The 15,144-nt window shown below is 49.9% G+C and overlaps 1 protein-coding gene across 1 annotated transcript; it reads right to left on the bottom strand.

Moving 5' to 3' along the window:
* Window positions 1-8,348: 8,348 nt before the first annotated feature.
* On the bottom strand, window positions 8,349-14,170 carry SKIDA1 (SKI/DACH domain containing 1). Its single transcript, XM_068146336.1, has one exon. The coding sequence runs from the start codon at window positions 13,601-13,603 to the stop codon at window positions 11,102-11,104; it is 2,502 nt and encodes an 833-aa protein (XP_068002437.1). The 5' UTR covers window positions 13,604-14,170; the 3' UTR covers window positions 8,349-11,101.
* Window positions 14,171-15,144: the final 974 nt, after the last annotated feature.

Below are 15,144 nucleotides of genomic sequence, written 5' to 3'. Positions count from 1 at the left end.
CCAAGGCAAGACCGGCCCCGTCGCCCTGCACGGGATCCCGGCTGCGGGAAAGCCGCGTTGCTCTCCGGCCCGGCGTGCTGCCCTGCCCCGGTTGGTGACTGCTCCGCTGCTGGGGGGGCTGCCCCTGTCCCGAGCACCGGAGACGGGGTGGATATTTAATCCGTCTCTCGCTGGACAAAGACCCATCTTTTTTTTTTTTACCGCGGAGAAACTCCATTGAAATGCGGCTAACCTTTAGGGTTATACCCTAAACCAGAACCCGAGTGCTTGAAAGATGCTTGCCTGGCCCTCTCCTAACCTGAATAAAAAGGATCGGGGGGGGGGGGGGGGGGGGAGGGGAGAGTGGGAAATATAACTTTTTTTTTTTTTCCCCCTTAGTTTTCTTTTTCCTCCTCCCAACAAATAATTCCAAATCATTTCATCTTGGGGGTGAATTTTTATTCCCGTGTCCACTCAGGGTATTGAAATCGATCGCTGCAATATTTAATATATTAGTGTCTTGGAGTCTTCTGTCTGTAAAGACGGGGTTATTTCTCGTCTGGTTACGTCCCTTCCTCTAACAGCTCATTCTGTACGTTTGTCTGCTGTATCAAATTATTATAGTCTGCATTAAAAACACAAGTCATTAAAGGCTGCAGTCGGTTTTCTATGTGTGAAAAATCCAACGCCGGTCAAATAAAAGTATACTAAAGAGCACAGACTCCCAAATAAATTCACAGATACTCGATCAACAAACTCGACAAATATCTGAGGGCATAACTACAACATTGAAACTATTTTTTTCATTACGTGAGGTTTATATAATGCACCCTTCATTTTTTGTTTAACTTTCCTATAGTGACCTGTCCCATAACCTTGTAATCCACTGTGGGATATATCTTTCTGGCCTCTTTCCTTTTGTTATGCCCCTACAGGTTTCCAGCTTAGATGCCCTTTTTTCTTGCTTTCTTTTCTTGCCTTCTTTCTTCCTTTCTTTCTTTTCCTCTTTCTTTTTCTCTCTCTTTCTTTTTTTCTTCTTTCTTTCTTTCTTTCTTTCTTTCTTTCTTTCTTTCTTTCTTTCTTTCTTTCTTTCTTTCTTTCTTTCTTTCTTTCTTTCTTTCTTTCTTTCTTTCTTTCTTTCTTTCTTTCTTTCTTTTCTTTCTTTCTTTTTCTTTCTTTCTTTCTTTCTTTCTTTTTCTTTCTTTCTTTCCTTTTTTCTTTCTTTCTGTCTTTTTCTTTCTTTTTCTTTCTTTCTTTCTTTCTTTCTTTCTTTCTTTCTTTCTTTCTTTCTTTCTTTCTTTCTTTCTTTCTTTCTTTCTTTCTTTCTTTTCTCTCTCTCTTTCTTTCTCTCTTTCTTTCTCTCTTTCTTTCTTTCTTTCTGTCTCTTTCTTTCTTTCTCTCTTTCTTTCTCTCTTTCTTTCTCTCTTTCCTTTTTATTTCTTTATTTTTCTTCCTTTCCTTTTTCCCCCCCTTCTCTTTCTCGCTAAATCCATGTTTCAAAAATATTTGACCTATCTGACTTAGAGACGTGCACAGACATCTGTGGATTGGGTTAGGCTTAGACTTCCTACGTGATTTCATGATCTTCCTAACGCAGCACCTGAAAATCAAAAATAATCGCCCTTCAATGTCGGGGGAAATCGCTGCATTAGCAGCGTTTGCAAATGTCGGTGACTCCTGCGTGTGAGGAGGTTTTTCGTATACACAAATAGATGTTTTGACGGTCTCTTTGAGGGTACATACTCAATTCTAGAAAATGTCCCGGCACAACCGAGTTTTTGCCACCTCGTCTCGCTGGGCATCCCTTGGGAAAAGCAGTGAGTAGGCTAAAGGATCTGCGGCACCTCGGTGGAAAGCGTGAGGTAGGCAGCAGGCTAGGTAGCTTCGCATTTTCCACCTCCCCGGGAGCTAGGGAGGCTCTTGGAAAACGCTGTCATGCCAGCCGGAGTCAGGGGAACCAGGTTCAGCTTAGAAGCACAGCCCAGCGCTTCTCGCGGGCAGAAGGTTGTGTTTGCAGGTACTACTGAGCAAAGGCGTTGCAAAATACAAATTAAAAGGCAGCAAAGGTGGTGCTGCTTCTTTCGCATTTACAGAGCGGGTCCTGCTCGACTCGGCGGTGCCTATGAGGAGCCTCTTGAGCACCTCTGCGGGCAGAGCCAGCTAATCTGCAGAGGAAACTCCCTTTTCTTTCATCAGTTATCTTCAGGAACCTTGGGCCGGTGTAGATGCAGAAATGTTAATCGCTATCATGTCTATGCAAAGCTATTAAGGCTATTGATTCTTAACTTTCTCAGCGAAGACAAATTTGCCATATGTCGATGTGTAAACACTTCGGAATAAAATTAAAACCAGCTCTGTGCAATTGTCACTGCGCTTGATTCTAACACAAGCTATCAGATGTTTGTGCAGATCGTCATTCCAAATGATCAGACGTTGCTAAACCCAAATACGAGCAGTACATTTTCTCTGTAAGGCAGTTTGAGTCTGCAGGTTTGGGGAAGCCAGAGCAGCTTCGCACTAAGCCACAGCGAAAAAAAAGATCCCGCAGTTTGTGCCAGCTGGGAGCCACCGAGCTCCCGATGAACTCCCGGAGGTTTTCCCAAACTGATGTCACCCAAGTCCTGAGCACAGCGGGAAGAAGAAAGGCAGCAGCACAGCAGCCGCCGGTGAAGGAGCCGGGAGCTGGGATTTTCCCGTGATATATTCACTCGAGGCATCCGTGCACTGGTGTTTGCAGACAGGGAGGCAGAGAGGCCTCAGGAAAGGCAGGAGCCTCATTGCAGTCGCTATGAGGAATTGCTGCCGGGTGTCCTCCTTTTTGCCCCACGAGCAATGCAAACACGTATAAAGGTTCCCAACTTTCAGGTGTGTTTTCCAAAGTTCACCTCCTTTCAAGGCTCTGGCTTTTCCGGGGACGGAACAAATACCACCAAGTGCTCTGCGTGGAGGACGAGAGATATCAGCGATTATCTGGAGAGCCTTTCTATTTATCGCAGTTAGATAGGGCAATACAAACCTTCGTGGACTTGATGAATGGCAGGGCTTGTGTAGAATTAATACATTTTACAGGTCCCTTTACGGGAGAAGGATACAGAAATCATAATGGAATTAATTGGATTTTACTAGCAAAATTTGTAAACCCCAGGTAACCATTTATAAACTTCCCTTAAACTGTAAGAGAGACTGCAAGATCACAGTCAGGGAGAGCTGACATTATTTTATAGCGTGCATTAAACGCCATTCCCTCTTTTCTTCTCCCACAGCATTTAGCATGAACATCTTTTTCCCTCCGGCGAACTTAGCAAGATTTTGAGGAGGGCGATTATGTCATAGCGGGAAGCAACCTGAAAATCCTTCTCCTGCTTATAATGTGCTACTTCAAACCTCCGCAGCAGACACAGGCAAGTTTTTTTTTTCAAATGGTCTGGAAAACTGCGGGCAGAATAGCACGTTATCGCGATTTACCCTCATGCAGATTGCCGTGTCCACCCAAACAGAAATGATCACTTCCAAAAGCGAACAACCTTTCTATTTCTCCCCCCACCCCCCCACCCCCGTATTAGATGATATTTCTGGGGTTGCTATTGTCTCGTGCAGTTTACTCCTGACTCCCGGAACACAAAAGCATGGCGGGTAAATATAAAACATCTGTTGGCACAGGTTATGTGGCGGTTTTAACACTCGCAGCCCCCTTCACACGCATCTCCACAAAGGCACAAAGCCCCTGGAACCCCCAGCAAATGCGCTGCGCCGGGAGGTGCTCGGGGAGAGCGGGAGGGGGAGGGAGGGAGGCCGCTCCGGGAGCAGCACCGAGCTGAACCGAGAGAGGCCGGGGCCGGTGTTCGCTGAGCCTCGCCATCAGCAAGGGCTTTTCCAAGGCTCTGTTTGTTTGTTAGTTTGTTTATTTTTGCTCGGGAAGGCAGAGAAAGGGGAATGACAAGATGAAATATAATACAAAGATGTGAAGTGACCCGAGTGGCAGCTGAAGGCGAGGGTTTAGCCAGGACGTGTTTCCCAGCTAAAGTCTCCTCTGCTCTTCGGGGAAAACCAAATGCAGGTTGATGGAAACATCCTGTTTTGAGGGAAATGGACTGTACAGCCCCTATCTAGCTGCTCCGACACCACTAATCAGCCTGGAAAAGCACTGCGGGCACAAGTCCCGGGGAAGAGGGAGCTGTGCATCCGACACGTTTGCAATTCAATCCCGATCCTGGAAAGGCTGTTTGGAAAACCGCTGGGCTCCGAAGGGCAGGGCTGGGTCTGCGGCGGGCTCTCCGCGGCTCGGCCCCTCCGGGAGAGCCACGACGTCCGCTGCCTCCGAGAAGGGGCGAGGGGAAGTCAACAGATGTGGGCTGTACAGAAATCCGTGGAACAAGTGCTTAAAACCCAAGGGGATTTCTCCTAATAGCGAAATCAGAGGGAGAGAGATTTCGGGAAAGAGAATAGCCCGATATAAGTTTCTGGAGTGGAATTCACATTTCATCGCGATTTGTATTTTATAAATACGCAGCCACGTGCGCTCGGGAGGCGTTCCGCTGGAACCGCGTTTCTGCTCCCGCAGCAGGGGAGTCAGTCCCCGCAAGCCGGGAGCTGGACTCCCCCAGCAGTAGGGGACCTCGGTGGGGAAGTTCACTACGGCTCCCCTGTTTCCCCCTCCCGAGCCCCTCCGGGCCATGGGGAGAAGAGACACAAGGTGTTGGCTGCTGTTTATTTGTCTAAGGGGAATGGCGGCGAGGGATGCCGAAGGCTGCATTGGAGCAGCGCGATGCCGGGCACCCTACACCCGCCTCGCCGTGTACCTGTGTTCCTCGGGGTGGGGGAACGGGCACCCCGAATGCCAATTGAGTGGCAGGGGGGCAGCGCGGCCGCTAACAAAGGCGGGAAGGGGCCCCTCCACGTGCATATTGCCACGGCAGGACTGGCAGGGTCAGCCCTGCGCCGGGAGAACCGGCTGGGCCCACCACGGGGCCGTTCCGCGCCGCTGCTTCCCGTGCGGCTGGGACGGGAGAAGGGGAGTCAGCCCCGTGTCGAGATCCTGGCGCTGCCCCGCTCCGAGGGAGTGAAGCTGCAGCCATGCCCGGCGGCGGGGCTGCTGCGGGGCGCGCCAGTGCCTGCATGGCCGCAGCCAATGGCCATCCCGCTCGGTGCCGGCCCGGCCGCGTACCCACGGCCCGGCCAGTCCGCGTATCCTGTCCCCGCCGCCCAAAGGTCACTGTGGCTGGTGCCGTCCTCTCGGCTACAGGCCACATTAGGGGAGCGGCCATTTACTGCCCCTGGATTGCACCGGAGACCGGGTTAGCCCATAAAGCCATTCACACTCAACAATGGGGATTTTCTCAACAATTAACAAGAAACAACATAATAAAGCCATTTACAAAGCCCTCGCTATTTACTATAAATTAGCCGCTCTTTAAGAGACCAGTGCGTAATTTCACACGCTTTACAGCCCCGACTGCATTTTCGACGCAAGAGCAAATAGCCCTGTTGCACTTTCCGCGCTGACCTCTCTCCCCGTCCCCTCCCCAGGCCGGCTCCGCGGAGGCGGAGGGCACACAGCCTCCCCCGGACCCTCCGAGCTTCCCCCGAAGACCCCAGGTCTCCCTCGGCGTCGGGCCGTGCCGGCAGCTCCCTGGCCGCGGCCGGGGGCCGCCTGGGCCAGCCCCTCGCTCGGCATCTGCCCCGAGGACCCCGCGGAACCACTGCGGGCTTTCCCCCGTGGCTTTTCACCCGCCGCAGCCCCTCGCTCACGGAGAGGAGTAGGGCAGGAGACGGCGGAGCCGGGGCCGCGCCACAGGAGAGCCGGGAAGATGGACGCCCCAGTGGAGGACCCGGAGGGGGGAGCCTGGCGGGTTCCGTGGCCCCGCCGAGAAACCGCTTTGAAGTGCGGGAGCCCCCGGGGGCACAGCAGGCAACCGCGCCGCCGCCCCGTTTGGCCGCGGGGAGCCGCTCCGGGAGCAGCGGAGCCGGGCCACAGTGGCAGGGAGAAGCTTGTGGCGCCGGGCAAGATGGCGGCCCGAGGCGCGCTGTCCCCCGGGCCCGCCGCGCAGGGGCCGCCCCGCCGCCGAGCAGGCCCGAGGGCCGCCTCGCCTCCCGCGCCCCGGCCCTGCGCCCTATTTATTTATTTATTTTTTTCCCCCCCAAATGTCCCTTTTCACCATTTTCTCTCGCATTTCCCCCCCGCCTTTTTTTTTTTTTTTTTTTTGGTTTAATCTCTCGCTCTTCCCTCCCCCCCCCGCCTCCGATCTGTAGTCTCCAGACGGTGGCTGTTGAGGCAGCAGAGCGGCGACCAGCGCAGGCAGCGCGCTGCGCGGAGCAGGGCCGGCGGCACTTCTGCCGGCCTCCCCCCTGTTTACAAACACAGCTGTTGCCGTATATTTGCAATGCTAAGGATAAAGCCACCAGCAGCGAGGAGCAAACGAGAGATGGTGCGGGAGAGGGGTCCTCGGCATCTGGAAAGGACAGGGCGCCTTGTTTTTAAAACTGTCAATTCTCTCAACCCCTATTGTGAGCGCTTCATGCAAAACATCTCGGGCCTTTTAAAGCGGGGGCTTGTGAGGCCGCCTCGGAGTGAAAGGAAGAGGGGGGGAGAGAGGGGCCTAGGGCACGGCAAATAATTATATCAGCGCAGTGAAAAAATGCAACGTGGAAGGCCGAAGGCCGGCTAGCTGTCCCTGCTCCGAGGGTTTCCGAGCAGGCCGCAGCACTCGCCGCCCAGCTCCAGCCTCCCCGGCAGCCCCAGGCCCGTGCTCGGCCCAGCCTGGTGGACCCTGCTTTCTTCCTTCGTGGTTGCAGGGCTAAATATCAGGGAAACGGGCAACGTCTGCAAGCATGACTGTAGCGACGTAGATACCAATGGCTCCCTCCTTCTTTTGCTAGCCAGGGCTCTCCAGGCGCTTGCCCTCCTTTTGTACCTCCAAGCTGACCAAATGGATCCCGGGATGAGCCATTACATATTTTTTTTTCCAGCAAGCCTCTTAACCATAAAAACCACAATTAACGACGTTATCCATGTTTTGTGATTCGTAACATACTGCATACATGGAATATTTTCCTGCGGATCACCATGGCCTGTCGAAAATGCCAGTTTTTCACCCCTCTCTGTTTCGACCCCTCGCATGTGCAAACGGTGACAAACAGAAACGTGATAGCATCGAGCTCATTTCTGCAGAAACTTTTAATTTATTGGCAACTAAATCTGTTAGAGGAAAAAGGATCAGAGACCATGTGGGGCGGGGAAAAAAAATCACCAAGTGAATTGATTGAACAGCAAACTTCGTACAACAGCTACCACTATTTTGCATTATTGCTAGTAGTGGTGTTTTAAATAAACAACCAGGAAGGAGATTATCTCACTGTAGTCAAGTCACCGTAGATTATAGAACAATCACTTCTTGAACTGCTGTAAACGGCAAGTTACATCTTTTAAGGCAATATACCTCGTCGCTGAAGGCATTACACGTGTTCCCTTTTTAATGCTCTAGAGAATTAAACAGAGTCCAAAACTTTCTTTTGTCTTCCATCTGGCAGCAGAAATCTTCCCAATGAATTTACCATTGAACTCTACTCGTGGCAAATACCTATGGGGTGCAGTCTGTAAAGCACACACGCTTCCCCCCCCCCCCCCCCCCCCCGATTGCTGTTTCCCCTGGAAAATGCTGTGGATTTTCGTGGACACCAGGAATTGGTGAGTCATTACCAATCCGTTTTACATTTTAATCTCCTGTAAACACTCCCAACAAAATGGTAACCTGGCTCCTTTGAAAAACCTGTTTTTCCTCCTTATTTACAACTTACCTTTCTGTGAGAAAATTGATTATTTTTGTGTGACTCAAGGATAGGACTTTATCTTATCATGCTTTTACCTCCAATTGTTATGATGTGACTTTATATTATTCAGGCTGCAATTATAATGGATTCTGCTCACAATAATAATTACAATGCCATCACAAACAGTTACCAAACTACCAGAACTGGAAAGAATGCCCCCCCCCCCCTTTTTTTTTTCTTCCTTTCTTTCTTTCTTTCTTTTTTTTTTCCCCCCAGTGAGTTATTGTACCTGGCAAATTTCTCCAACGGTAGTAAAAACATGAATGTCCTTGTTAGTGGCTTCCACTAAACTGAGGTGTACACGTGTGAAAATTATTTGGCTGTTTAACTTCTTGCCTTTTGATGTGGCCTGCACGGTGGGGACCCGGCGGAGCGGCCTGCTGGTGGGTGCTGGACCTGGGGAGCTCCCCACACCGCTCCCAGGCCTGCAGCTCCGGGCCACTGGCGGGGCTGGGCGCCATATTTCACGTCCTCAACACTGCAGAGCCTATTTGGTATAAATTTATGCTTATTCCTCCCCCCCCCCCCCCCTCCATCCCCTCCCCGGATTATTTCAGGAACCTGAAGAGGCACCTCAGTCATTTACAATTCCTGGCCAAATCAGCATATCTCTAATTGGAAGTAAACAGGGTCAGAGGAGGGAGTTACTTTGAAAGTGATATGTTGTATAATTGACAAGGTGAAATTTTAGGTTTAAAGTTTGTATATTGCACCTTTGCAGCTTTTGGGTTTTGGCTTTATTTTTTCTCTTCCCCTCTCTCTTCCTCCTCCCCCCCCCCCCTTTGTTTTTGGTCAAGAGAAGACCTTTGTCAAGCAGACAGAGCAAGTGGGGAGGAGGGGCGGGCTTTCCTGAGCAGTACTTTTAATACATATTTACAGTTTTCTGGAACTAAGGCTGTAATCTGTGCAGCTCTAAGCGTACGAATGTAAACATTCATCTCAGAACAACTTCAGTAAGCAGATTTTTCACGACCATCGTTAATTTCAGCAGAGCGCTTCAGTATGCAATGCACCTTTTGCAACTGGCAGTTTAAAGGGATGTGTGTGTGTGTGTGTGTGTGTGTGCGCGCAGGGGGAAGGGTAACTCCACTGAAAGGCAGTTGTTTACTCTTTCTAAATATATTTGGCTGCAGGTATTCTCAGACTAGGCCTTTTACAATGAGAGGAAAAGGACACTGTGGATGCAGTAAAGGGAGCTGAAATCACTTAAGTGACTGCCTGGAATATTTAGAGACACGAAGGTTGGGGAGGGGGCATCACAAAAGGCAGGAGTTAAAAAAAAACACAACCCTGAAACCCAGTCAGCGGATTGCCAGCAGAAATGTTGACTTTGAGTCACACAGCAAACACTACATTGTTGCTTTGTTTTCCTTTTTTTTCCCCTTTCTTTCTTTCCTTTTTTTTTTTTGTTTTGTTTTGTTTTGTTTTTGGTGATTTACAATAAATTATTCTCTTGGGATTGATCGATGAGTGGAATCCTTAAAATTTAATTTGGGAATGATCTAGTATAAATAAAATGCTAATCCAAAGAAAGAAACCAGCAATTATTCATCCCAAACTCTGCTGATTCAGCAACTCAATTAGAACTGCCTTCTTCAAGCTGCAAACTTTTCAGGCCGTTTTCAGAGTTGCTCTGCCCGTCCTCCCCCTACAAGTGAGACCTTCCCTCGGCCTCAGCTTGGCCTCCACCTCGGCTTCCAGCCTTTCTCCTTTTTTTTTTTCCCCCCTCTTCCCTTTCTTTTCGAGGGGTTGGGAGGGGGGGGGGGGCGGGGAGGGAGTGGGGGGAAGGAGGGAGGGAAACGGTTAACCTCTTGAAGCGTATTTCCTCCAAATAAAAACAGTGGACTTACAAATGGAGAGGAAACAACGGGTAACTGCAATAATTCAAAGTGGATGGAATCAGGATTATATTTTTTTTAACAGTGTTTTTAATTGAAAATAAAGCTAAAGCATGCTTTTCAACAGTGCAAATTTCCATAATTTTGATTTACTGCTTCCATCATCACAATATATTATACCAGCATGTGTCACCGAGGGACAGACTCTAGAAGTCTGCCTGTTCGACTATTTTGATATTAAGTGCAAATATAGATCATTGCCTCTGATTGTCATGTGCAGTAGAAATGTTCCTGCTACAGAGAGAGGATGGCACAGCAAAAAATAAACCAAACCCCACCACAACAGATTTCAAGAGCTGAGGATCAGAACTGGGGAGGGTAACAAGGTCGAAACGCCTGAGTTTTGGTGCCAAAAAGCTACGAATAACGTGGTCTTCTCGTTTTGTGTATTCCCACTCACGGCCTGTCGTTTCACTTTCTGTGTTGTATTTACTGCTTCGCTATTTCCTCCAGCCAGCGTGAGGGGCTGGGCCATAAATTGTACTGCTGGCCGGGCAAATATTTTAGTTGCTTTGCAAGTTTTTAAGGGGCATGTTCAGACCACAACTTAAGTATGACATTAGTGGGTAACAGTAACCTTATTTAAGACCTCTGGGTGAAACAAAACAACAACAAAAAGGCTTCCCAGTTGCAAAGAGTGGCTGTACAAGTAAAAAGACACCCTTTTACCAAAAATAGAATTCCACATTTATTTACTGGTTTCAGATGAGGCAGCTTTTCCCAGCACTGGGGTCGCTGGTGAACCCCAGCTTTTCCAAACCAGAGAAAAAAGGAGTAAGTGCAACTGCTCTTGGAAAAAGACACCCCTGCACCCGAAAACAAAGCTCCCGAAAAGCAGGCTGCTGCCACATTGAATTATAGTGAACCCTTACTGTGCAGCCATGTAACTTAACAAACTTTAACTGAATTAACAGTTAGACTTCCATTTTCGAAATCTAGTGCATAAATTTAATGGCTCATTCTAATATTTATTATTCAACCTTTTGACATTTATTTGCAGCAGTTGAATTGAGGTACTGGTGCATTATTAGCATTTAAACAGTAAAGTGTTCCAGCTCTACCATAATAACTGAGTTTAAGTTGAGTCTTTAGCCTGAAGTACTCTGTGGAATGTAATATTAAAAAATAATTAAAAAAAAATAAAACCAACAACCCAAATGCAACAGAAAAAGGCAACAAAAAAAAAATAGGCAAACAAACAGACAAAAAAAAACCAAACCCGCACTGTTGTAATGGTAAAGAAAATAGTAATCCAGTTTCTGTCTTCACAATGTGATAAAGCAGGATCCCAAAAGTGAGCATGGCATTAATGGGCTTGTACAAACCATCCTGCAGAGGTTAAAAAACGTTCAGAAAGTTAAAAGGTGGTTTGAGAAAATATTTTCCAAACTATTTTATTAATTAAATTTCCTGAATTTGTGGCTAGGTGGAAGAGGTATTGCAGAACCGCCCAGCTGCCATTTCCATACAGGATGGGCCTTGTGAGGTGGTTGGGAATCCTTAGTGGTGTTTAAGGAATAAGCTGGCAACAAATCCCCATCATTGCCAATAATTAGTGATGGTGGACAGGGAAAATTTGCCATGAAATTAAATGGCCTTTTCACTGCTGATGCTACATTGCTGGCTACCCTTTTGCGTCTATTGTTAACTGTAAAATCATCCAGTGTTCCTTCATGTGTCTCGGTTTTACCTGTAGGACGTGGGCTTCGAGCTGATTTCAAATTTGGTTTGACTGGAGGAGTCTGCAGTACAGGTCGCTTTCCCAAAACCAGTGTCCTGTAATTTTTTCTCACCCTTGCTCCAAATTTATACTCCCCATCCTCAGGTTTTGGGGTACCTAAAGTGCATGAGAGGACCTGACTCTGAGTCAGCGGGTTTAAGGAAGTGGTTTCTTTCTCAGTGCATGCAGAATCTTCCTTGGCTGTTAATAAAGCGTCCTGGTGATTACTCTCAGTCACACCGTAAAACTCATCCTTAGTATCATTGCACTCACACTTTAGCTTATGTGTTGTAAGGTCGGGCTCATACTCGTCGTTGGCACTGCTGTCCTCTGTTTTGATGTGAACGCTGTGCAGGAATGGCAGAGCCTCGCTGCCTGGATCAGTGCACTGGAGCTCAGCTGCTGCTGCTGCGCCTGCAGAAGCAGCATCCTCTTCAGGAGCAGTTTGTAAAGAGGGCAAATCCGTGGCAAATTCAATACAATGAGGGATTTTGGAATCTTTCTCTGAATTTGCTGCCGCTGATGAAGAATCATTATTTAAGAACCTAGCAGCTATTGTATTATTATCTGCACGGTGTGTAGCAGTTGCTTGAAGGCATTTCCTTGCCTCTCTGAGTATTCTTTGTTGTGGAAATGCATTGTTTGTCTTTGGGCTAGGTGAAGAGGCCCCCTTTGCAACACAGTTAATTGTTAGGTCAGTACTCTTGGCATTACTGGAAAATTCAGAGTGTGGGAATGTGATCTCGGACCCCCTATCATCTCTGATCTCCGCGAAGCAGCTCCCCAGGCCGCCGGAGCAGCGCAGCGCCGGGGCGGCGGGAGCCCAGCCGGGCCGGCCCCACTCCTCCGGCAGCTCCGGCTTGACTCCGCTGGTAGCGCCACGGAGCGCGGGCAGCCCACCGGGCTCCGCCGGGGCTGGGGCCGGGGCCGGGGGCCGGGGGGCGGCGGCGGCGGCGGCGGCTGCCAGATGGTACAAGAAGTTGGCGTGGACCACGCCGGGCGGGCTGCAGAAGCTGGTGCGCCTGAAGCGGATGCTCTGCACCGAGACCTGGCTGGAGACCGAGCTGGAGTCAGAGTCCGAGGTGCTGTCCTCCTCCTCCTCTTCCTCCTCTTCTTCCTCCTCCTCTTCCTCCTCCGAGCTGCCCTCGCTGGAGTCTGAGGCGCCGCTGCCCTCCTCGTCCTCGTCCTCCTCTTCCTCGTCCTCCTCTTCCGAGCTGCCCTCGCTGGAGCTGGAGAGGCTGGAGCCGCAGTCCGAGTCGTGGGCGGCGCGGCCCGAGCAGCAGCTGGACTCCGAGTCGCTGCTCCCGCTCTCGGGGAAGGCGGGCGACGGCGGCCCGAAGCCGCGGGGCAGCGGCAGCCGGGAGGCGCCGCGGGGCCGGCAGGGCCTCGGCGCAGGCAGGGGACGGCGGGCGCCGCCGTGGGGGCCCAGCGCGGCGGCGGCGGCGGCCCCGTGTCGTCGTCGTCGGCAGCGGGCGGGCAGGGGCGGGGGGGCAGCGGGCAGGAGCCGCGGCCGCGGCGCGGCGACGGGCGGGGGGCGGGCGGCGGGCGGGCGGCGGAGGCGGAGGGGAGCGCGGCCGTGCGCCGCCGGCGCTGTTTCATAGTTGGCGGGGGGCTTGCAGGGGGCCCGAGCGATCTCCGGGAAGCTGTGGCCAGTGTATTTACTAAAAATGTGAGGTAGATGCGCGGCCGGCAGCAGGGCGGCGGCCCCCGGGCGCAGGGCTCTCCTCCGGATGGGCAGCAGCGGCCGGGGGGAACCGTTCAGCCCCAGCCAAAGTTTGTTCTCCTTCCAGAAGCCGGAGAAGGGGTCGGCGGGTGCGAGCTCCGGGCGGAGGTCGGTGGCTGACAGCACACGGCTCACTTTCCTCCGCTTCGTCCTAAGCACCCGTTCGGTTTTGCAGGAGGTGTAAAGGGCTTCCACGTCCTCTCTGGAGATAAGGGTGCATTTGGCGGCGTGGAAGGCGATGGAGTTGATGGCTTTGAGTTTCCTCAGCTCCTCCAGGTCGCAGTGATGCTTTTTTACTTTTAAATGATCCATTCGCTTGTGCACGGTAGTTCGCGGGATGTTTTTGAGCAGGTCTGTAAAAACCTGGGAGAGTGCAAACATTTGCTTTCCTTTAATGATGAGGTAGCCGAGCCTCACGCCATCCACCTCTTCAAAACCCGACTTCAGGTCTCCCATTTCGTGAATTAAATTATTCCCAGCATTTGCAGAGAGAGAGAGAGAGAGATGGAGGGGAAAAAAAAAAAAAAAAAAGAAAAAAGAAAAAAAAAAGAAGAAAAAAAAAAGGAAAAAGCCACACACACACAATCCTCAGCCAGATGCTGTATTTGTCTCAAGGCATCCTGCTAATAAAATATAACAAAGGCTGTTATTCCCGGTGAATGAAGTGCCAAAGTTTAGACACAATTAAAAAAAAATAAAAATAGATATATAGATACCGTGAGGCTTACAATCAAATAGATAATCTTTAAAAAAAAAATCAGGTTTGCCAAAGTGTTTCTCTAAGTTGCTGCTGAAGATCAGTACCTGTTCCCTTTCATTCCCTGCTTTTCCATTGGAAACTATGATAATGGAATGTGAAGGGAGGAAGAGAAAAGAAATGCAGCTGCTATTCCCGCCGCTGCTTTAGCTACAAATAAAATGACAGAGTGAAGTGAGCTCGTCCGGAGACACCTTCATCAATTAATTCCCCTAAAGCCAACGCTGATTGGACACTCCTGACAGGTGATGCAATAAAAATTGATATTCCACCCCTTCCCCCCAAAAATCTCCCACTAATTAGCATACCCTTATACTGCCACCTCCCCTCCCAAAGTAAATAATACAGTTAGTATATAAATCTTTCTATTAAACAATCCGAGCTCAAACACGCTCAGACCTCTCAGACTTCCTCGCCGCTAGCTTCCGAGCAAGGATTTGTATGCATTTCCCCCCCACCCCCGACGTTTCGTGTATTTTTAGCCGGTTTTTTTGACAAACGTCGCTCTTTTGTGCATGCCGTGAGTTTAAAGGACATAAGTCCGGTCGTAGCGGTGGAAAATCCTTGGGCAACGTAGCCGCTTTAAACTAGCATTTTATCCTGCATTGTGTGGAAATGCAGCTGAGCGAGGACGTGCGGATCCGCCTGCTTTTTCCCTTCCTCGGGCTCCGAAGTTAAATGCTCGGTCGTTAGCGAGAGGGAATACTTACATGTTCGAGTTGCTCTTGATTTTCCTCTTCTGCTTAATTAGCTTTTTACAGCCGGGGACTAAGGTTATTTTGCTGAATATCACGGGTTCCCGCACCGCGGTACTGTAACACTTTTAGCTGAAATTCTGCCTGTAATACTGCGGGAGGTGGGGAGGAGGACGTGGGCTCACGTCAGACCCATAACAAAGCATAGATAAGCCAGAAATGTATACACTTTTCACCATTAACCGTGCTGGATCACGAGATGGAATGTCCTATAGTCCCAGAGCCCACGTCAGGATTCCTACGTGCTGATTGCTTCCAGCAGAGAAAATAGAATGTAAAATATCCAAGGTGTTTCCAAGAGCCTTTACGTAATAACACAAAAAAGTGCTGGCACACACAATGTAGGGTATTGCAGCGGGCTAGGATGCTTCTGGCTCCCAGTTTGCATATTCTGTTCAGACTGGCCCCACCGCAGCTTTTTGATGTTCCATTGATAGCAGCCCCTTCAAATCAATTGGAAGAAGCGGCGTGAAGCTTTAACATCT

The sequence above is a fragment of the Melanerpes formicivorus genome, unplaced genomic scaffold, assembly GCF_026170545.1.
Source record: "Melanerpes formicivorus ecotype bairdi unplaced genomic scaffold, bMelFor1.0.p_v2 SCAF_13, whole genome shotgun sequence".
Classification (NCBI taxonomy): Eukaryota; Metazoa; Chordata; class Aves; order Piciformes; family Picidae; genus Melanerpes; species Melanerpes formicivorus.
This window is presented reverse-complemented; position numbering and strand designations above follow the sequence as displayed.